The sequence below is a fragment of the Triticum urartu genome, chromosome 6A (genome assembly GCF_056163025.1).
Source record: "Triticum urartu cultivar PI428250 chromosome 6A, HENAU_Tu73, whole genome shotgun sequence".
NCBI lineage: Eukaryota > Viridiplantae > Streptophyta > Magnoliopsida > Poales > Poaceae > Triticum > Triticum urartu.
The window spans coordinates 410,062,349-410,085,543 of NC_141878.1; the positions used below are offsets into that span (position 1 = coordinate 410,062,349).

Sequence of the window (23,195 nt, forward strand, 5' to 3'; positions counted from 1 at the left end):
AGATTAACCTAATCAATTAACTAAACCCTAGTTAACCTAACAGTGTATGACAGGTGGGTCCCACCCAGTCAACACCGGTTGACTGCTAACGTCAGCATGACATCATGCTGATGTCATAAATCCAGATTTCGAATTAATTTAAATAATTAATTAAATTCTAGAAAATTAATAAAATCTTTAGAGAATCATATCTTTTAATCCGTAACTCGGATTAAAATATTTTCAACATGAAAGTTGCTCAGAACGACGAGACAAATCCGGATACGCAGCCCGTTTATCCACCACACATCCCTAGCATAGCGAACACGCAACTTTCCCCCTTCGTTTCATCTGTCCGAAAACGCGAAACACCGGGGATACTTTCCCGGATGTCATCCCCCTTCACCGGTATCACCTACTACCGCGTTAGGGCACCTCTAACGCCGTTACTTGTCATGTCATGCATCACTATGCATATGCTTGCATTATATTTATTGTTTCTTCCCCCTCTTCTCTCGCTAGACACCGAGACCGACGCCGCTGCTACCCAGTACGACTACGGAGTTGACGACCCCTCTCTCTTGCCAGAGCAACCAGGCAAGCCCCCCTTTGATCACCAGATATCGCCTACTCTTCTCTATACTGCTTGCATTAGAGTAGTGTAGCATGTTACTGCTTTCCGTTATTCCTATCCTGATGCATAGCCTGTCCTTGCTACTACTGTTGTTACCCTTAGCTGCTATCCTACTGCTTAGTATAGGATGCTAGTGTTCCATCAGTGGCCCTACACTCTTGTCCGTCTGCCATGCTATACTACTGGGCCGTGATCACTTCGGGAGGTGATCACGGGCATATACTATATACTCTACATTGATACATTACCTGTGATACTGTTCGGACATGGGGGCTGAAGGGGCAGGTGGCTCCATCCCGGTAGAGGTGGGCCTGGGTTCCCAACGGCCCCCGACTGTTACTTTGAGGCGGAGCGACAGGGCAGGTTGAGACCACCTAGGAGAGAGGTGGGCCTGGCCCTGGGCGGCGTTCGTAGATACTTAACACGTTTAACGAGATCTTGGTATTTGATCTGAGTCTGGCTACTGGCCTATACGCACTAACCATCTACGCGGGGACAGTTATGGGCACTCGGCGTCGTGGTATCAGCCGAAGCCTTCGTGACGTCAGCAACGGAGCGGCGCGCGCTGGATTGGACTGGAACGCCACTAGGCTAGGTCTGCTTCCGGCCGCCCACACAACGTGCAGGTGTGCTAAGGGCGATGGGCCCAGACCCCTGGGCGCTTAGGTTTAGACCGGCGTGCTGACCTCTCTGTTGGTCTAGGTGGGGCTGCGATGTGTTGATCTTCCGAGGCCGGGCATGACCCAGGAAAGTGTGTCCGGCCAAATGGGATCGAGCGTGTTGGGTTATGTGGTGCACCCCTGCAGGGAAGTTAATCTATTCAAATAGCCGTGATCTTCGGTAACATGACGACTTGGAGTTGTACCTTGACCTTATGACAACTAGAACCGGATACTTAATAAAACACACCCTTCCAAGTGCCAGATACTACCGGTGGTCGCTCTCTCACAGGGCGACGAGGGGAGGATCATCGGTTAGGATTATGCTATACGATGCTACTTGGAGGACTTCAGTCTACTCTCTTCTACCTGTTGCAAGACGGAGGCTGCCAGAAGCGTAGTCTTCGAAAGGATTAGTTATCCCCCTCTTATTCTGGCATTCTGCAGTTCAGTCCACATATGATAGCCTTAATCCAGTTGATACCAATGCATACATATGTAGTGTAGGTCCTTGCTTGCGAGTACTTTGGATGAGTACTCACGGTTTCTTTCTTCTTCTTTTCCCTCTATCCTTTCTACCTGGTTGTCGCAACCAGATGCTGGAGCCCAGGAGCCAGACGCCACCTTCGACGACGACTCCTACTACACCGGAGGTGCCTACTACTACGTGATGCCCGCTGACGACGACCAGGAGTAGTTAGGAGGATCCCAGGCAGGAGGCCTACGCCTCTTTCGATCTGTATCCCAGTTTGTGCTAGCCTTCTTAAGGCAAACTTGTTTAACTTATGTCTGTACTCAGATATTGTTGCTTCCGCTGACTCGTCTACGATCGAGCTCTTGTATTCGAGCCTTCGAGGCCCCTGGCTTGTAATATGATGCTTGTATGACTTATTTTATTTGTAGAGTTGTGTTGTGATATCTTCCCGTGAGTCCCTGATCTTGATCGTACACGTTTGCGTGTATGATTAGTGTACGATTAAATCGGGGGCGTCACATAAGTACACACAAAATAGGGAAGATAGATATTGCAAGAGGCATAAGTACTTAGAAACCAAATTGTTGCAAGAAGAGCTAGATGAATGTGCTGAAAATTCATCTTTTCTTAGCCCTACTTGTCACTAGTAGAAAAAGGGTCAAACGTGAAGCACATTAGTGCTGGTTTGTATTTGAGCCGGCACTAATGTATACATTAGTGCCGGTTCCAACGGCTAGCCGGGCCACTTTCATTAGTACCGGTTCGTGGCGAACCTTTAGCACCGGTTCGTGCCACGAACCGGTACTAATGAGAGTGGTGGCAGGATGTTGTCAGACTGGGGCCCCTCCAGCCCCTTTAGTACCGGTTCTTGGCACGAACCGGTACTAAAGGTCATCCTACATAAACCCTTCGTCCACCCGAGCTCGCTCTATTCTTCCCCTTTCCCCTCTCCTCTCTCTGTTCTTCCCCTCTTCCTCTCGAGCTCATCACACATTTTGCCCAAAAATTGTCAAGATTTGAAGGCCCCCATCCATTCAAATGATCACAAAGGTTAGCAACTTTGTCCTTTCATCTCTCATTGCTAGATTAGCTCTTGCAATGCTTTATATAGTGATTAATTTGTGAGTTTAGTAATTTGGGAGGATATATATATATATATGTGCTAGTATTTGATTTATATGCAATTTGAGGTCAAAAATAACACTTAGTTTGCATATGTAGGTGTGGTTTACTTAGTGCCTTCTAAATCTCCGTCGTAACCACCGTCGATCGCCCGCACCGTCCCGTCGCCGGCACCACCTTGTGGTGAGCCTCTTGTTCATGAAATTTTATATAAAAATTGATGTTTGTGTGATTTGGATATATAGTTACTCGTATAATTATCTTACCCGTACGTTGTTTGTTGTACATATAGTGCCATGGTTTTGATATCCGTCCCCGTCGGCCCTCGTCCTTGTTATGATTCGGATGTGGTATATATATTCTCTTTTAAAACTAGTTGCATTTCGTGTTTATGACAAATTATGCCCATCAAGTTGACATAGAAATTTTTTCTAGGAGGTATGTGAATCAGAAATTCCAACCGACCCTATTGTCGAGAGGTTAAATTTAGTTGAAAGAGAAAACGAGTACTTGAAAGAAAAATTGAAAAGAATTGAGGGGGAGAAGATGGAATTGGAGTTGCATGTTGCCGATGTCGTCGATGATCACAAGATCAAGATGGAGAAAATGCGCTTGAAGATTAGAAAGATTAGAAAATATGCCATCGATAGTGAGGCTTGGTATCATTATGCTGTTGGATCCATTGTTACCTTAGTTGCGATCTTGATCGCATTTGTTGTTGCATTTAAATGCTTTAGCTAGAGAGTTATTTGTTTGTTGCATTTAACTGTTGTATGAACTTGTATTAATTTGGTCTATTCGGTGTTGTGTAATGAAGATGAGCCAGCAATGGATGTACGATGACCGATGCTCTCCCCAGTTCGTTGAGGGCGTGCATACTTTTCTGCTTGCGGCTGAGGCAAACAAGCGGGCGGATGGTTTTATGCCTTGTCCATGTGCTGGCTGTAAGAATGGTCACAATTACTCTACGTCAAGAACCATTCACGTCCACCTGTTTAAGTCTGGTTTCATGCCCCACTATAATGTTTGGACCAAGCACGAAGAAAGAGGGGTTATGATGGAAGACAGTGAAGAAGAAGAGGACGACGACAGCTATCCTGGCCATGGGTTCCCTGAATACGATGATACAACAATGGGGGAAGAAGCTGAGCCGGTAATGTGGGAAGAAGCTGAGCCGGCAATGCGGGAAGAAGCTGAAGAAGAGGCATCAGATGAGCCCATTGATGATCTAGGTCGGGCCATTGCCGATGCAAAGAGAAACTGCGCAAGTGATTTGGAGAAGAAGAAGTTGCAACTCATGTTAGAGGATCACAAAAAATTGTTGTACCCGAATTGCGTAGGTGACAAGAAAAAGCTGGGCACCACACTGGAATTGCTGCAATGGAAGGCAGAGAATGGTGTATCTGACAAGGGATTTGGAAAGTTGCTGGTAATGATAAAGGATATGCTTCCAAAGGACAACGAATTGCCCGAGAGTACGTACGAAGCAAAGAAGGCTGTCTGCCCTCTAGGGTTAGAGGTGCAGAAGATACATGCATGCCCTAATGATTGCATCCTCTACCGCGGTGAGTACGGGGATTTGAACGCTTGCCTGGTATGTGGTGCATTGCGCTATAAGATCAGCCGCGATGACCCTGGTGATGTCGAGGGCGAGCGCCCCAGGAAGAAGATTCCTGCCAAGGTGATGTGGTATGCTCCTATAATACCACGGTTGAAACGTTTGTTCCAAAACAAAGAGCATGCCAAGGCGATGCGATGGCACAGAGAAGACCGTAAGAAAGACGGAAAGTTGAGAGTACCCGCTGACGGGTCGCAGTGGAGAAAAATCGAAAGAAAGTACGGGAAGGAGTTTGCAGATGATGCAAGGAGCGTATGGTTTGGTCTAAGCGCAGATGGCATTAATCCTTTTGGGGAGCAGAGCAGCAACCATAGCACCTGGCCTGTGACTCTATGTTTGTATAACCTTCCTCCTTGGTTGTGCATGAAGCGGAAGTTCATTATGATGCCAGTGCTCATCCAAGGCCCTAAGCAACCCGGCAACGACATTGATGTGTACCTAAGGCCATTAGTTGAAGAACTCTTACAACTGTGGAATGGAACAGGTGTACGTGCGTGGGATGAGGACATGGGGGAAGAATTTGACCTAAAGGCGTTGCTGTTCGTGACCATCAATGATTGGCCTGCTCTTAGTAACCTTTTAGGACAGACAAACAAGGGATACCGCGCATGCATGCACTGTTTGGACGATACTGACAGTATATATTTGGCTAATTGTAAGAAGAATGTGTACCTGGGACATCGTCGATTTCTTCCGAGCAGGCATCCCGTAAGAAATAAAGGCAAGCATTTCAAAGGTGAGGCGGATCACCGGACGAAGCCTCGCCACCGTACTGGTGCTGATGTACATGATATGGTCAAGGATTTGAAGGTGGTCTTTGGAAAGGGTCTTGGTGGACAACCTGTTCTGAATGACGCTGACGGACGCGCACCCATGTGGAAGAAGAAATATATATTTTGGGACCTGCCCTATTGGAAAGACCTAGAGGTCCGCTCCGCAATCGACGTGATGCACGTGACGAAGAATCTTTGTGTGACCCTGCTTGGCTTCTTGGGCGTGTATGGGAAGACAAAAGATACACCTGAGGCACGAGAGGACCAGCAATGTATGCACGGAAAAGACGACATACATCAGGGTCATGCAAGCTACGCTCTTACCAAAGAAGAGAAGGAAATCTTCTTTGAATGCCTGCTCAGTATTAAGGTACCGTCTGGCTTCTCGTCGAATATAAAGGGAATAATAAACATGGCAGAGAAAAAGTTCCAGAACCTAAAGTCTCATGACTACCACGTGATTATGACGCAACTGCTTCCGGTTGCATTGAGGGGACTTCTACCGGAAAACGTTCGATTAGCCATTGTGAAGCTATGTGCATTTCTCAATGCAATCTCTCAGAAGGTAATCGATCCCGAAATCATACCAGAGAATGATTTGGTGCAATGTCTTGTCAGTTTCGAGTTGGTGTTCCCACCATCCTTCTTCAACATCATGACACACGTCCTAGTTCACCTATGCGAAGAGATTAACGTTTTGGGTCCTGTATTTCTACACAATATGTTCCCCTTTGAGAGGTTCATGGGAGTCTTAAAGAAATATGTTCATAACCGTGCTAGGCCAGAAGGAAGCACCTCCAAGGTCCGTCAAAATGAGGAGGTCATTGAGTTTTGGATTGACTTTATTCCTGACCTTAAGCCGATTGGTGTTCCTGAATCGCGGCATAAGGGCAGACTGGATGGAAAAGGCATGCTAGGAGGGGAACAAATAATATGTATGGACGGACATTCTCTCACTGAAGCACACTACACAGTTCTACAGAATTCCGCCTTGGTGGCTCCGTATATGGATGAACACAAGAATTTTCTACGCTCCAAACACCCGGAGCGGTCTGATGACTGGATTACACGTGAACAAACCAGGAGTTTCGCCAGCTGGTTGCAGACACGTACCATGCATGACACCTCTATTGAAGATGACCTGTACTTGCTGTCCCAGTTACCATCTTCGAATATAATGACTTTCAAAGGGTATGAGATAAATGGTAATACATTTTACACGATCGCCCAAGATAAGAAGAGCACCAACCAAAACAGTGGTGTCCGCTTTGATGCAGAAACCAAGACGGGAAAGGAAACATATTATGGTTATATACATGACATATGGGAACTTGACTATCGACGTGGTTTGAAGGTCCCTTTGTTTCGGTGCAAATGGGTCAATGTGACACGAGGCGGGGTAACGAAAGACCCGCAGTACGGAATGACAACATTGGATCTCAACAATCTTGCGTATGCGGACGAACCATTCGTCCTAGCCAATGATGTGGCACAGGTTTTCTATGTGAAGGACATGTCTACCAAGCCAAGAAAAAGAAAAGGTAAGGAAGCGAATGCATCGTACGATGAGCCAAAGCGGCACATAGTTCTTTCTGGGAAGAGAAACATCATGGGAGTGGATGACAAGACAGACAAGTCAGAAGATTATGAAAAGTTTGATGAAATTGCTCCATTCACAGTGAATATTGACCCGAGCATCCCGTTAAATGATGAAGATTTTCCATGGTTACGGCACAAAGGGACACACGCGAAGAAAAAGTTTCACACCCAAAGATCTGGGATGTGATCGGCTTCACTATCATCACTTTCTTCTGTGTTTCACACCCAGAAGGGAATCTCTGTAATAGTTAGGGTAGTTAATTATGTGTTTTGGCATTTGAAACGCGAAGAAATTTTATGTGCAAACAAATTCTTTCATGCCTTTACTGATTTTTAAAGTTAAGTTATTCACAAACTAGGGATTCACACTAATTTCAAATAATTCAAAATTTAAACTATTCAAATTTGAAAACTACGGGCACTAACAGAAAGTTTGTAATTTTTTGTACCTAAAGCAAAAATATTCACAAAGAAACTCTAAATACACAAAAAAAACAACTCAAAAATAAATAAAGCAAAAAAATAAAAAAGCCCGCCTACTAGGCCAGAGCGGCCTGCATACGACTAGAAATCCAACCTGTTGTTGGGCCAGGATGCAGGCCCGCAAAGGCCCAGTAGGCCAACAGGGCAGCACAGAACATGTAGGCCCAGTAGGCCTGCTTTGGAGAGGAGCTCGAGAGAGCTACCGCACGGGGGTTTATAAACCAGTGCGGTCGCCCCTCGGCTAGCGAGGTGGGACTAAACTTGCGCACCGCACCTGCGCCAGCGCACCCCCTTTAGTACCGGTTCGTGGCACCAACCGGTACTAAAGGGGGGCCTTTAGTACCGGTTGGAGCCACCAACCGATACTAAAGGGGGTGCGGTTCCCGCCGCTTGGCCTGGCCAAAACAGGCCTTTAGTACTGGTTGGTGGCTCCAACCGGTACTAAAGGTGCCTTCTATATATACAACACTTACGAAAATTTCATTCTCCCTCTGTTTCTTCCTCTGTTTCCCCATTGAAGCACCACCCGCGCGCCCCGATCGATCGACGTCGTCGCCGTCGCCGCCCCCGTCCCCGTCGCCGCCCCCGTCTCCGTCGCCGCCCCGGGCCCGTCCCCGTCGCGCCGTCCCTGCGTCGCCGCCCCCGCGTCACGCCCCGGCCCGTCGCCGCCCTCGGCCGTCGGCTCGCCGTCGCCCCGCTGTGAGCTCTCCCCCTCTAACCCCTCCCCCTCGCCCCCGGCGGCCACCATGGGCGCTGCCCCTCCCCGAGCCCCCCCCCACACACGTACATATGTATGAATTAATGCATGTATATATTAGTATATACGTATTTTGTATGTTTAATTAGTTTAGATTTTTTAGATTATTATTTTTTCACTAGTATATATGTATGAATGCATGTTAGATGGATATAATTAGTGTTTAATTAGTATGGAAATTTTTTATATAATGTTGTTTTTCAGTTTTTTAATGGATGTATAAAAGTTGTGTTTTCTGTTTTTAGTGTTAGATGCTTAATTAGTATGAAATAGCATATAGAATTTTGACATATGCAATGATAGCATAATTAGTGTTATATAGAAATGTTAGAAATTTTAGTTATCAAAATCCAATCATTAAAAAAATGTTACTTTTTGCGGGCATATAGCTAGTATTTGTTCTCGACGATGCCCGGCCCGCATCCTCGCCGTCGACCCGTCCGCGACGACGTCCGACTGACCCATGTCCGGGACTGGGCTCCGCCGGGCTGGCACTGGGAGGTGCTGCCTGGAGGGGTGCGCCGCTTGATGAGGAACCCGGCCCCGGGTCCCGTCGTCGACCCTGATCTCGTTTGGTGGCGTTCGCGTGGGCCAGTTTCGGTGCGGAGGGAGCCGGCCCCGCCGGAGGTGGTACGTCGCCGTGTCAGGGAGGAGGACGAGCACGTCCATCGCTACATGGTTGCGTTAGAGGGCGGCAGGTTCTCCAATACCTGGCAGTTTCTTCAGGGATCTCACTTCAGCTATGATCCTGTGAGGGTTCCTTCTCTTTGGGTGTCCACCGCCCGCGCCGCAGGAACCGCGAGTGTCCTAGATTCTTCTGTAGTATTCGATCTTTAATTAGCTACCTAGCCAGCGATGTACTATTCAATATTATATATTATTCGAGACGATGTATTCGAGATTATATCTATTATTCGAGAAGATGTATTCGAGATTATATCTATTATTCGAGACGATGTATTCGAGATTATATCTATTATTCGAGATGATGTAATTTGAATATTAAATTGTTTTATATTTCTTTTGGCATAGTTAAATAAAAGCTATGGAGGACAATACCAACAGAGAGGGAGAATAGACCATGTTCGATATCATACGCGGGCCAGATGATGGTCAGAATGAAGAAGATTATGACGGCTCCGAATTTCTAAACAACACCGGAGAGGGTGATATGATATTCGATCGCGACGACCGAATTGATGAAGTCATGACCGGCAAGGTATATATATTTATATAAGCAGGCATCTGGTGATCATCACATGTTTTAAATGAGTTGAAGATATATTAACGAATCGATCTTTCTTCTTTTAGCCATCCGGATCGAGCAAATCTTCAGGCAACAGGACGAAACGAGGTCCGAACAAAAAGTTGAAGGAGGGCGTAAAGTATAATATCGAGGCAATCAAACCTAACGGCGAACCATTAGCGCCTAAGAAGATTGCGGACAAGTTCGTTCGTCAGTGCGGAGTTCTTGTGAAGGACCAACTCCCGATCTCCCTTCAAGAATGGAGAGAGCCAGCAAAGCAGCCACGTCCAGATCTTACTTTTGTCGACGACAGACAAAAAAGTCTGCTTTGGGATACTCTCATGGAACATTTCACCCTACCAGATCATTTCACAGAAGCAGATGTGCATAAAGTCAAGGACGCTGCTCTTAGGAAGATGGCGGTTGCATTCAAGAACCACAAGAATCATGAATGGGACAAGTACGTCAAGGGAGGAAGGAAGACTCCAGTATTCGAGGGAACACTAGAGAATCAAAGTGCTCATTGGGATGATTTCGTGAAATTCAAGGATTCAGAATTAGCTAAGGAACGGTCGAGAATAAACAAGAAGAATGCCGAAAAAAAGGATAAGTTCCATAAGCTGGGGCCAGGTGGCTACGCGGTGGCAATGCCTAAGTGGGATAAGTCTGAGAAAGAGATGGAGGATGCAGGTGTCACTCCGGTTACTAAGAGCTGGCCCCCCAGGTGCAGGACTTGGTTCTATGCGCATGGGGGGAGTTGGACCTGAAGACAGGCAAGGTTTTGACGAAGGCATGTCTGAACGGAGCCAACGATAATATACTTGTTGCAATAGAAGAGGCTCGAACGGGGGTGTTCCAGCCCAACAGAGAGAACGACAAGCTTACGCGTGCCCTGGGAAATCCTGAACACCCGGGAAGAATACGAGGCAAGGGCGCTATTCCGTGGTATGAGGGGTTTTTGGACTGGAACGCCGACTACAGAACCCGTGCGAGAAGGAAGATTGCGGAGGAGAAGCAGAGGAAGATGGAGAAGGAGAAGAGGAAGCTGGACTATGAACGCCTTCAAGGCCTAGAATCAGCGCACGAGGACTTGGTAGTCAAATTCCAGCGGCAGCAGGAGCAGATCGACTCACTTAGCCAGCAAAGGGGGTCTCAGCAGCTGTAGCAGCTAGCGGATGATCCAGCATTGGATACCACCGCCCCATCCATGCCATGAAGCAGCATGGGTTCCGCCCCGTTTGACGCAATGCTGGATAGATACCCCGTGGATGACATCGCGGAGAACACTAACTGCGAGCTACACTTCAAAATTAAGAACATATCCTTGAAGGTGGCGGACGGCGTTGCTTATACAAATTCCCCCGATGCAACCTTCCATTGCAACCCGATTCCAGCAGGCTATGCTCGTGTCGTGGTTGATGAGGTGGTGGACCAATATTCGGGGCTAGAGCTTGACATTCCTGGAGGTGACGAGGAGCACACACTCGGAGATGCCAAACATCGTATCATCCTATGGAGAAAGGATTGCATCATCTTTCGAAGGCCACCGACACCGCGTCACCCGACTCCTCGTCGAAGTCCGCCACCGAGTCAGCAGACTCCCGCTCCTCCAAGTCCACCAACGCGTGAGGCCACTCCTCCTCCTCCAAGTCCGGCAAAGTGTCAGGCCACTCCTCCTCCAAGTCCGACACAGCGCCAGACGTCCACTCCTCCTCCAAGTCCGGCACAACCTCAGGCCACTCCTCCTCCAAGTCCGGCACAGCTTCAGGCCACTCCTCCTCGTCCAACTCAGCCCCATCAGCCGTCTCCGCCACCTCAGCAATCGCAGAAGAGACACCCCGCAGCTATGGTGCATAGCGGTACGAGTCGAGGTCATAGTACAGGAAGTACAGGCGGAGGCAAGCGATATAAATATGGTCCAAACCTCACTACTCCTCTTCCTGAGAGGGCTTACGACAGGACCGAGGAGCAAACCAATGCCATAGTGCGGGCAGAAGTCGACGCCCATTTTGGACTGAAACCGCCACCGCTGCCAAGGGAGAAAGTGCCTATGGAAGTAGTTGACCACTTCATTCGTATGGCTCAACCACCAGCTCCTAAGCCTGTTAACACAGACTATGAGCGCCACATCAGGAAGTTACATCGACAACGTCTACAGAAGGAGGCGAGCTCGAGCTCGAGCAAACAACAAGCAGCTGTCAAAAAATGCGGGAAAACCATTGCCCAGCTGGGAGAACAGGCGGCGCAATCGATCCCCCCGTTTATTGTGCCGCCAACAACACGTGACAGTACGCGCGCCCAATATTATTGTGGGCAAACAGTTTACGTTCCCGAGGTGGGCGATGTGGTAATAACCCAGGAGCATATAATGCAGGCTGAAACTCTCAACATCACTGTTGGACAACTCCTCGAGATCGAGGACATGCCTGTGCTTACAGAGGAGGAAATAAAACGGAAATATGCCCGGGGCCAACCTTTGGTCAAGCCAGAAGAGGTCAAGAAGCTCCCAACGAGAATGTATGAATTGCATCAATGGTACATGGACATTACCAAGAGATCCGATCGAGAGTCCCTCATGGTGCAAGTCAAGAAGGATCATTACTACCATCAGAAACCTGTGACCATTGAGTATTCTGAACTGTTTCAGTTATACAATCAAGACGCACTCAACAAATCTATCGTCAGTTGCTATTGTCTGTAAGTGATTTCTTTCTGTAATTTAAGTCACAAGCTAGCTGTAGTGATCCTTTTGATCAATCATTACCTATAATTATCCTCACTATATTCTTTTCTATGGTATTATGCAGGATGAAGATGTATGAAATGAGAAAAGGTGGACGCTATGGCATTGGGTTCATTGACCCAAACACCGTTAATGAATACACATGGAAAATAAACAAGCATCATGAAAAGCAGGTAGAGGACAGCATGCTAGAGTTCTTGAAGCGCCTCAAATATAATGAAGATATACTACTTCCTTACAACTTCCAGCGAGTCACACTTTCTTGTACTACAAATTCTCTGTTTTTGCCTACTAGCTAGCTACATGTTTTTGCTTACATATGCCCGCTTAATTAAGACATGCAAACGTGTGTGCATGCAGATTTTACTGGATCTTGTGTATCATTAAAGTTGACGCCGGAACAGTTGAAATACTGGACTCACTACTCAAAGCAAATAGTGAGTATAACATCTTGTTTGGGATAGTCAATAGGTAATTTCAATCATTATTAACTATATATCTCGGCCTATTTAGTTCGTCATTTTATGATATGAACTATTTAATAACCCCTTTATTCATTTTCTTTGTCGGAGGGCAGGGCTTGGGCAAGGTTCATCAGCGTCACAGAAGGCGAATGGAAACGACAGCTGAAATGGTTTCTACCCAAGGTAAGCAATTAAGTAGTACTAGCTAGCTAGCTAGCTGCCATCTCTTTAATTATCATGCTTGATTAATTATTATCTGATCAAATTAAATTCCATTCTCGTAATAAAGGCCCTGAAGCAGGCGCAGGGGACTGATCCGTGTGCATTCTGCGTTTGCGAGAACATTCGCATGATGGCGTCCGAAAGGAGCAGATCTCAAAGACAGGAATGGGTACGCTTGTCAGAACACTATTCACAATTTTTACACCATTATCGATATCTAGTCACACAACTAATACACATGCATATTGATCTCCTTCTTAACAGTTCACAGAGGTGCGGGACAAGCTCCTAGAAACGGAGCACGTAGAAGCACTTCAAGAGGAAATAGCGGGATTTTTGCTCGACCAGGTCATAAATCCGAAGGGAGAATACTATTACCCGCTACCGCCCCCATCGACCAGGTCATGAACCACTTCCAATTGTCATCGTGCTCCGAAGGCACCAATTAGGCTAATGCCACTGGCTCCGAAGGCAACATGCATATGTAGGAGAAATTGTATATAGCTATACATGTGTGTATGTGTGAATTAATATGGTGGTTTGTGAGACATTGATGATATATATATGATTGATTCTACTAGAAATTCTCTCTCTCTCTATATATGCATAACGTGTACAATGTGTAGTATCGTAAAATACCAGCAAACAAAAAAGAATTAAAATGGAAAACACAAAATTAAATGAAAAAGAAATCATAAAAACCAAAAACCCCCCAAACATTTTAGTATCGGTTAGTGTTACCAACCGGTACTAAAGGGCTCCCGGCCCCCGGAGCTGGCTCGTGCCACGTGGTTGCCCTTTAGCACCGGTTCATGCTAAAGCGGTACTAAAGGGGGGGGGCCTTTAGTGACCACACTTTAGTGCCGGTTATGGAACCGGCACTAAAGGGCCTTACGAACCGGTGCTATTGCCCAGTTCTGCACTAGTGTGTGAACTTTGCAATGGACGTGATCATTTTAGTACCCAATGCAAATTGTTTCATGATCGTATCGTGTCCAAAAATTGTGATGACTTGATTTCCCTTGCAAATCATAATGAACTTAGTTTGCTCTTGGGTTATGAAGAAATTAAACATAGAACTAAGGATATTCCAAAATTTGCCCTTGATAAAGTTCTTCATTTTGATCTAGAGAAAATTTATATGTATTGTGCGGTGAATTGCATTGATAATCCATATATTGCCAATTACATAAAGAAAAGAAAACAAATAGAGGATGAAGAGAATACTAATGAAAGGGAAGAGACTTCCCAATATCCTCCTATTATTTCTTATGATGAATCAGGTAACGAGGAGGAGCCTTCTATTCAACCAATCTCATTAATAAGGAGCTCCAAAAAGAGGATTGAACCCACACATGATGTGGTGAAGAAGAAGAAAAGAAAAAGGAAGAGAGGTAAAAAGGTATCTCTCCCAAATAAAGTTGCTCCTATTATTGTCGTGCCTCATGAAAATGAAGATGATACACTTGATGACGATCTCATTATGCCTATTGCTTGTTGTGATGATTATGATTGGGAAGATAATGATACTTCTTATGATCTTGAAAATATTTTTGGCACTTGCTTGGAAGAATATAATAATTGCTATACTATTGGTGCTATCCATACTATTAATGATGAGAGTGATTATGCTTATGATATGAAAAGACCCAAGCTTGGGGAAGCTATGTTTGATGAGGATGAAATATTTGAGAATATATTTGCTGCAATTAATGTGTGTCCCAAGCTTGGGGATGCTATGTTTAATAATGAAGATATTTTTAGCCTCTCAAGTTTTGATATGCAAAGTTGTTATGATGATAGCATGCCTTCTACCTATGATGATTATATTTATGAAAGTGGGGTTGGAAGAGTGTCAACTTTAGGAAGTAATGATCCCACTATTTTGGAGTATGTTTAATCTTATAATATTTATGAAAGTGGATTTGGAGAGGTCATGACTTTATTTAGTGATGTATCCACTATTTCGGAAGAGGTTTCAATCGATTATGATGAGAACAAAGTTGCTACTTATGATGATTATTGTGATAAAACTTATGCTATAAAGAGTAGTGATGATTATATTTATAAAACTTGTCATGATTATGAGTACCCTTTCTCTGAACATTACTCCTTTAATGTGGAAACAATTTATAGTATTCAAGTCTCTTATGATACTCCCACTATTCCGAATGAGAAGAATTTTGCTTATGTGGAGAGTAATAAAATTTCTATGCTAGTAGATCATGAAAAGAATGCTTTAGGTGCTGGTTATATTGTTGAATTAATTCATGATGCTACTGAAAATTATTATGAGGGAGGAATATATGCTTGTAGGAATTGCAATAGTATTAAGTTTCCTCTCTATGTGCTTAAAGTTTTAAAATTATGCTTGTTTTGCCTTCCTATGCTAGTTGATTATTGTTCCCATAAGTTGTTTTCTCACAAAATCCCTATGCATAGGAAGTGGGTTAGACTTAAATGTGCTAGCCATATTTTTCATGATGCTCTCTTTATGTTTCAATTCTTATCTTTTATGCGAGCATCATTGAAATCATCGTGCCTAGCTAGGGGCGTTAAATGTTAGCGCTTGTTGGGAGGCAACCAATTTTATTTTAGTTTCTTGCTTTTTGGTTCTGGTTAGGAATAAATAACCCATCTAGCTTCTGTTTAGATGTGTTTTTGTGTTTTAATTAGTGTTTGTGCCAAGTAGAACCTTTGGGAAGACTTGGGTGAAGTCTTTATGATCATGCTGTAAAAAACAGAAACTTTAGCTCTCACGAGATTAGCTTCACCTTTTTACCGGAGAGTGCTATTTAGTTGATTCTTTTTGCAGATGGTTATTAAACAAATTCCTCAGGTACACCAGTTTATTTTAGAATTTTTGGAGTTCCAGAAGTTTGCGTTAGTTACAGATTACTACAAACTGTTCTGTTTTTGACAGATTCTGTTTTTCGTGTGTTGTCTGCTTATTTTGATGACTCTATGGCTATTAAAATAGTTTATAAACCATAGAGAAGTTGGAATACAGTAGGCTTAACACCAATATAAATAAAGTATGAGTTCATTACAGTACCTTGAAGCTAACGAAATAGTTCATTACTGCTTGTTTTTCGTGGTGTTTTGTTTTCTTTCGCTAACGGAGCTCACGAGATTTTCTGTTAAGTTTTGTGCTGTGAAGTTTTCAAGTTTTGGGTAAAAATTCGATGGACTATGGAATAAGGAGTGGCAAGAGCCTAAGCTTGGGGATGCCTAGGGCACCCCAAGGTAATATTCAAGGATAACCAAGCATCTGAGATTGGGGATGCCCCGGGAGGCATCCCCTTTTTCGTCTTTGTTCATCGGTAACTTTACTTGGAGCTATATTTTTATTCACCACATGATATGTGTTTTGCTTGGAGCGTCATTTTATTTTCTTTAGCTTTGCTTGCTGTTTGAATAAAGTTTCAATATCTTAAATTCTTAAATGTTAGAGAGTCTTCACATAGTTACATAATTATCCGACTACTCATTGATCTTCACTTATATCTTTCGTAGTTTGTCGTTTGCTCTAGTGCTTCACTTATATCTTTTAGAGCATGGTGGTAGTTTTATTTTAAAGAAATATATGAACTGTCATGCTTCACTTATATTATTTTGAGAGTCTTAAATAGCATGGTAATTTGCTTAAAATCCTAATATGCTAAGCATAAAAGATTTGTAAGAATTCTTATGAGTGTGTTGAATACTAAGAGAAGTTTGATGATTGATGATTGTTTTGAGATATGGAGGTAGTGATATCAAAGTCGTGCTAGTTGAGTAGTTGTGAATTTGATAAATGCTTGTGTTGAAGTTTGCAAGTCCCGTAGCATGCACGTATGGTAAACGTTATGTAACAAATTTGAAACATGAGGTGTTATTGGATTATCCTCCTTATGATGGCGGTCGGGGATGAGCGATGGTCTTTTCCTACCAATCTATCCCCCTAGAAGCATGCGCGTAGTGCTTTTGTTTTTGATGGCTTTTAGATTTTTGCAATAAGTATATGAGTTCTTTATGACTAATGTTGAGTCCATGGATTATACGCACTCTCATCCTTCCATCATTGCTAGCCTCTTTGGTACCGTGCATTGCCCTTTATCACATTGAGAGTTGGTGCAAACTTCGCCGGTGCATCCAAACCCTGTGATATGATACGCTCTTTCACACATAAACCTCCTTATATCTTCCTCAAAACAGCCACCATACCTACCTATTATGGCATTTCCATAGCCATTCCGAGATATAATTCCTTGCAACTTTCCACCATACCGTTCATCATGACACATCATCATTGTCATATTGCTTAGCATGATCATGTAGTTGACATCGTATTCGTGGCAAAGCCACCGTTCATAATTCTTTCATACATGTCACTCTTGATTCATTGCATATCCCGGTACACCGCCGGAGGCATTCATATAGAGTCATACTTTGTTCTAGTATTGAGTTGTAAATAAATAGAAGTGTGATGATCATCATTCAATAGAGCATTGTCCCAAAAAAAGAGAAAGGCCAAAGAAAAAAAAGAAGGCCCAAAAAAAAGAAAAAAAAGAAAAAAAGGGGCAATGCTACTATCCTTTTACCACACTTGTGCTTCAAAGTAGCACCATAATCCTCATGATAGAGAGTCTCTTGTTTTGTCACTTTCATATACTAGTGGGAACTTTTCATTATAGAACTTGGCTTGTATATTCCAACGATGGGCCTCCTCAAGTGCCCTAGGTCTTCGTGAGCAAGCAAGTTGGATGTACACCCACTTAGTTTGTTTTGATGAGCTTTCATACATTTATAGATCTAGTGCATCCGTTGCATGGCAATCCCTATTCCTTGCATCAACATCAATCGATGGGCATCTCCATAGCTCATTGATTAGCCTCGTTGGTGTGAGACTTTCTCCTTTTTGTATTCTCCACATAACCCCCATCATCATATTCTATTCCACCCATAGTGCTATATCCATGGCTCACGCTCATGTATTGCGTGAAGGTTTATAAGTTTGAGATTACTAAAGTATGAAACAATTGCTTGGCTTGTCATCGGGGTTGTGCATGATGAGAGCATTCTTGTGTGACGAAAATGGAGCATGACTAAACTATATGATTTTGTAGGGATGAACTTTCTTTGGCCATGTTATTTTGAGAAGACATAATTGTTTAGTTAGTATGCTTGAAGTATTATTATTTTTATGTCAATATGAACTTTTATCTTGAATCTTATGGATCTGAATATTCATATCACAAGTAAGAAGAATTACATTGAAATTATGCCAACTAGCATTCCACATCAAAAATTATCTTTTTTATCATTTACCTACTCGAGGACGAGCAGGAATTAAGCTTGGGGATGCTTGATATGTCTCCAACGTATCTATAATTTTTGATTGCTCCATGCTATATTATCTACTATTTTGGGCAATATTGGGCTTTATTATCCACTTTTATATTAGGAAAAAGTGCAAAATAAACCTTGAACTCGTAGGCACTAGCTAAATCGAACCCCCAACTCACAATCCCCGAAATTGGCACTCAGAACTCATTAATGCTGGTCTAAATCGAACCTGAGAGCGTTTTAGTGGGAAAAATGCTGACGTGGCATTAGTCAACCAGGATTGACCTGACTTGTGGGCCAGCCAGTGGTTTACCCTTGACTTAAGTGGTGAGCTCGATTGGGGAATTTGGGGAGGGAGAAGCTAGGGTTAGCGGCGGCAGGGGCGACGGGGCGCAGAGCACGACGGCGGCAGGGGCGCAGAGCAGTGGCGCCGCGATGTCGTGGACTTCTGGGGCTTCTTCCGCCCCCGGCTTCCGTTGCGCCAGTGGAAGGAGGGACACGGATTCGAGGTCTCCGGTCGCTTACAGGGAGAATCCAATGGCGTACGAGCCGCCGAAGTTGTGCCACTGCAGACAGCCGCGGAAGGCGCCGAGATGGATCTCATGGAGCCGTCAAAATCCTAGCAGGAGGTACTATGCGTGCGTAGATGCAATGGTGAGCCAAGATTTGAGTGCTCATATCCTTTTTTCTGCTCATTTGTTGGTTTGTCTGAAATTGATTGATTTCTTGTTCTTGCCTCATTTTTGTTGAATAGCAAGGTGGATGTGGCTATGTAGAATGGCATGATGATCCTGTGCCCCAGTATTTTAGTGACTTGATTGGAGATTTGAGAGATGAGGTGTGGAGGTTGAAGGGTCAAAGATGTGTGGTTCAGACTGAAGATGAGTGCCCAAATGTGCCTATGCCTGGACATGAAGCATCAAGGGTTATGGCTCTTGAGCTTGAGTTAAAGGAGAGGAATGCAGAACTGGAAGCAATGAAGGGGAAATATATGAATGTGGTGATGGTTTTCATTGTCTTTGTGGTAGGTGTAGTTGTTGGGAAAATGCTAGTGTACTGAATGTCAGTTTGGCAAGTGAAGTTAGTATGTACTATAGTCATTTTGAAGTTAGTATGCAATGGATTGTAATGGAATTTGTGATATGGGTTGTTATGTATGAACATGTGTTCTGGCAGTCAATGAAAATCAAGCCATATAATTCTGTCAATTTGACTGGTATATTTTCTGCCATTTGGAATGTATGCAATTTCTGTCAATTGGAACTGAAATTTTGCTGGCATTGTAAATAGATAACTAAATGAAATAGATAGGATCATAGGTACATAGTAGCTGACATCAAGAATTAAAGCAAATATCTCTGGCTTCATAAGTAGATAGCATGTGCAACATCAAATCCATGTTTGCAAAGGTTACAAAAGTTGGTGCACTTTCAGGTTTGCAACAGTACACTGGATTATAACAAAAGATTCCAGTTGCAACACAGCCTTAATGTTTGCAACACTAGAAAGTAGGCAAGATTACACATTGCCACTAGCAGTAAAGTACTTAAAGCTTGGTATTGAAGATGCAGGGGCTCTCTTCCTCTTCTTTGTGGAACCACCATGTGTCCCAGTAGATGGCCCAGCTTGTGAACTTGTAGATGACTTTCTTGGAGGCTTAAATGTGGATGTTCTTGCTGGGCCAGTAGCTACTGCACTTGATCTTGCTTGGGCACTAGCTGCACTACCTCTTGCTATTGCAAATGATGTAGCTTGGGGGGGCAGGAGGTGCACTTGATCTTGCTTGGGCACCAGCTGCACTTGCACTTGCTGTTGCACTTGCTCCAGGATGCTACAAGTCAGTAGAAATCATCTTAAATTGCAAGAACTAAATTAAAATCAATATAAATCATCTTAAGTTGCAAGAACTGAATTAAAATCAATAGAAATCATCTTAAATTGCAAGAACTGAATTAAAATCAATAGAAATCATCTTAAATTGCAAGAACTGAATTTATGTCAGTACAAGTCATCTTAAATTGCAATAACTGAATTTATGTCAGTACAACTCATCTTAAATTGCAATAACTGAATTTATATCAGTACAAATCATGCTAAGTTGCATGAACTAAATTAAAATCCCTAGAAATCATGTTGAATTACCTATGATGCCTTGCTTTTTTGGTAGTCCTTACAAGATGTGCATTCCTCTTCTTGCCTCTCTCTGGGTTTTTCTTGCAACCTCCCTTGTTGTGGCCAGGAGTATTGTAGAGTGAGCAAGTAATTACAGTGCCATGCTTGCTCATTTTGTTGGCAGGCTTAGGTTTCTCAGTCTCTTCCCTCCTCCTGTCATTCTTCTTTGGCCTGCCTGGCATTCTTACATTGACATAGTCTGGAGCTTCAGGCCTAGGCTTCTCAGAAATTGGCCACATTTCTTCACCTTCTACTGGCTCTAAACAATGCTCATATATTTTGTTGAAGGTATAAAAAAAGTAACAAGGAGCAATATAATCTTCCACTTTCTTTCCACACTTGTAGATAGCAGTGATTGCATGAGAGCATGGGAGACCAGATAACTGAAAATAACCACATGAGAAAGTCCTATTGTCAAGGCTGACTGTGTACTGCCTTTTTCTTCCAGTTAATAATTTCACTTCAAAGCCATCTTTGCCATTCCAGATCACCTCCATGAACTGTGTCCTTGCTATGCTGCTCTTCAACTTCTTAAATGTGCTTGGACATATTTTCCCATGAAACCTTGCTCCTTTCTCCCTTTGTCCTGAATTCTAGCTAGAATTTTCTTTCTGATCTTCTCTTGCATTGAGATTAAGGGATAGAACCTTGCTTCAATGATGGCATGATTGAAAGATTCACACAAGTTGTTGTCAACTGACTCACAGAAAGAACCAACTGCAAAAAATGCTCTTGCCCGGTGTCCTGGCTCTGTGTTCATGATATCCTTTGCACCCTCTGGTGTTTCTTGTGCTAGCTTTGCTTTGTAGTAGTTGAAATCTTGTCTGTTAGATGCTTTGGCCACTGCCCAGAATTTTTTCTGCCATTCATGTGCACTATGCTTCTTCCTCCAATTGGCATAGATATGTCTAGCACACTGCCTGTGCTCTGCATTTGGCAGATAATCCCTCATGGCATTAATCAAACCCTTTTGCTATTCAGAAATGAAGACCCAGCCAGCTCCATTATTGTTAATGTCTAGATCCTTGATAAGCAAGACAACAAACCACTTCCAGCTCTCTTTTGTTTCCTGCTCAACAACTGCCCAAGCCACTGGATACATTTGGTTATTGGAATCTCTGGCAATGGCACACAACAGCTCTCCCTTCACTGCTCCTTTGAAAAAACAACCATCTAAGCCTATTACTTTCCTGCAGCCAGCCTTGAATCCCAATTTCAAAGCATTGAAGCACACATAAAAGCTTTGAAAAACATTTTGCACTTTGTTGGTAGGATCCAAACACACTGCAACTGTGCTGCCAGGATTACTTCTAAGTAACTCCAACTGGTAATCAAATACCCTTGTGTACTCATTTTTCATGCCTGCCTTTAACTTGTCCATCACAATCTTCTTTGCATGCTTGCACTTAGAAGTGGACACATCTGCAAACATGTCCTGAAGCACTGTTGCCTTCATGCTCTCAATCTTCCACATTGGATTTGCTACAATAAAATGCTCATACCTCTGGGCAATTACTTTTGCAGTCACTAATTTGTTTTCTCTATTCTGTGCACAATGGTGCTCATCATTGAAGGTAATGATCTGGAACCTACTGGTTCTTGAGGTTTTGGCAGCATAAAGCAGCCAAGGGCAACCAGGCCATCCACACTTGGCCCTAACTCTATCTGACTCAGACTTGAAAAATTGAATGCAATGCCATATCTCTTTAGTGCTTTCACCAACTGGTTCTTGCTTCTGAACACCATTGTCAAGCTGAAGTGTGGAATCTCTGTGTCATTATTGTATCTAGGAAACTGACTCTTCCTCCTCACCACTTGTCCATCAGAATCTTCATCATATGAGTAATCCTCATCAGATGAATCATAGCCCCAATCTTTCTCTTCTACTTCTAGTTGTTCCTCCATATTTGCAATGAGGTCAACTGGAACTGGGGCCGTGGAATCTCTCTGAATCCAACTCTTGGTGTCTCTCATATTCTTCTTAAATTTTCTAGCATGCCTTCTTAGCTCAACAACTTCTGAATTTTCCCCACTGTCCTCACTATGTGGCTGATATTCAGGGTCTGAATCAGACTCACTAACTGAATCTGCAGCAGCTGGTGCTTCACTTGAACCATTTCCTATTGCAGCAGTTGTTGCTTGACTTGGATTAAACACCTAGGAAACTGGAAGCTGGGAGGCTGCTACCACTTCCTCTACTGACACTTGCTCTGCTTCCACTTGCTCTACTTCCACTTGCTCTGCTTCCACTTGCCTTCTTCTTCCATGAACTTGCTTAACTGGACTGCAAAGTACTTGAGTGATCACACCAGTATCATCAGGAACCATAACATGATGCACAAGTTCCACCTCATCATCTGAACCTTCACTTGGCTCTGCAGTGATGACAATGTCAGGTTCATCATCATCATCAATTACATCCATTATCTCATCATTTTCAAAATCACTCCCACTGCTGCTATGCTCACTGTCCTCCTCTCCATGGTACTCAACATATATGTCAGCTACTCCTCCCACATCAGTGTACTCTCCGATCTGGACACATTTACTGTCATCATTCAGAAACATCAAGCCCTCTACCATTGATTTCCCAGGAATCTGAAAATAAAATTTCATTGATTCTTTCAACTGCATATGATCTTTCAGAAACCCTTTCACCTCCTGCAGTGACAACTTATCCCTCTCAATCTCTGACATCTCATCATCCCCTCCAACATATTGCAAATTCAGGCCAATACTGATGAACTCGCCACCAAAATGGAATCTCACGTTCAGTATCTCCGTCGGATCCATGATGAAACTGAAATAGACAGAACATATGTCACTTGCCCGCACTACTACGAACCCCAACTCACAATTCAAATGCAAAAAACATAACCTACTCACATAAAAATCCTTACTTTCCCTCTACAAAATTCTGC

General features: G+C 43.6%; 1 protein-coding gene and 1 pseudogene across 1 annotated transcript; one reads left to right on the plus strand and one right to left on the minus strand.

Moving 5' to 3' along the window:
* Positions 1-18,537: 18,537 nt before the first annotated feature.
* Positions 18,538-19,162, plus strand: LOC147965456 (uncharacterized). Its single transcript, XM_087530468.1, has 2 exons — positions 18,538-18,756; positions 18,857-19,162. The coding sequence occupies exons 1-2, from the start codon at positions 18,538-18,540 to the stop codon at positions 19,160-19,162; spliced, it is 525 nt and encodes a 174-aa protein (XP_087386594.1).
* Positions 19,163-19,995: 833 nt separating this feature from the next.
* Positions 19,996-21,748, minus strand: LOC147965457 (uncharacterized; annotated as a pseudogene).
* Positions 21,749-23,195: the final 1,447 nt, after the last annotated feature.

Coding starts and splice junctions, on each gene's coding strand:
- LOC147965456 (XM_087530468.1), top strand. CDS start 18,538: ATGTCGTGGACTTCTGGGGCTTCTTCCGCCCCCGGCTTCCGTTGCGCC. Junction 18,757..18,856: donor ATGCGTGCGTAGATGCAATG/GTGAGCCAAGAT, acceptor TTTGTTGAATAG/CAAGGTGGATGTGGCTATGT.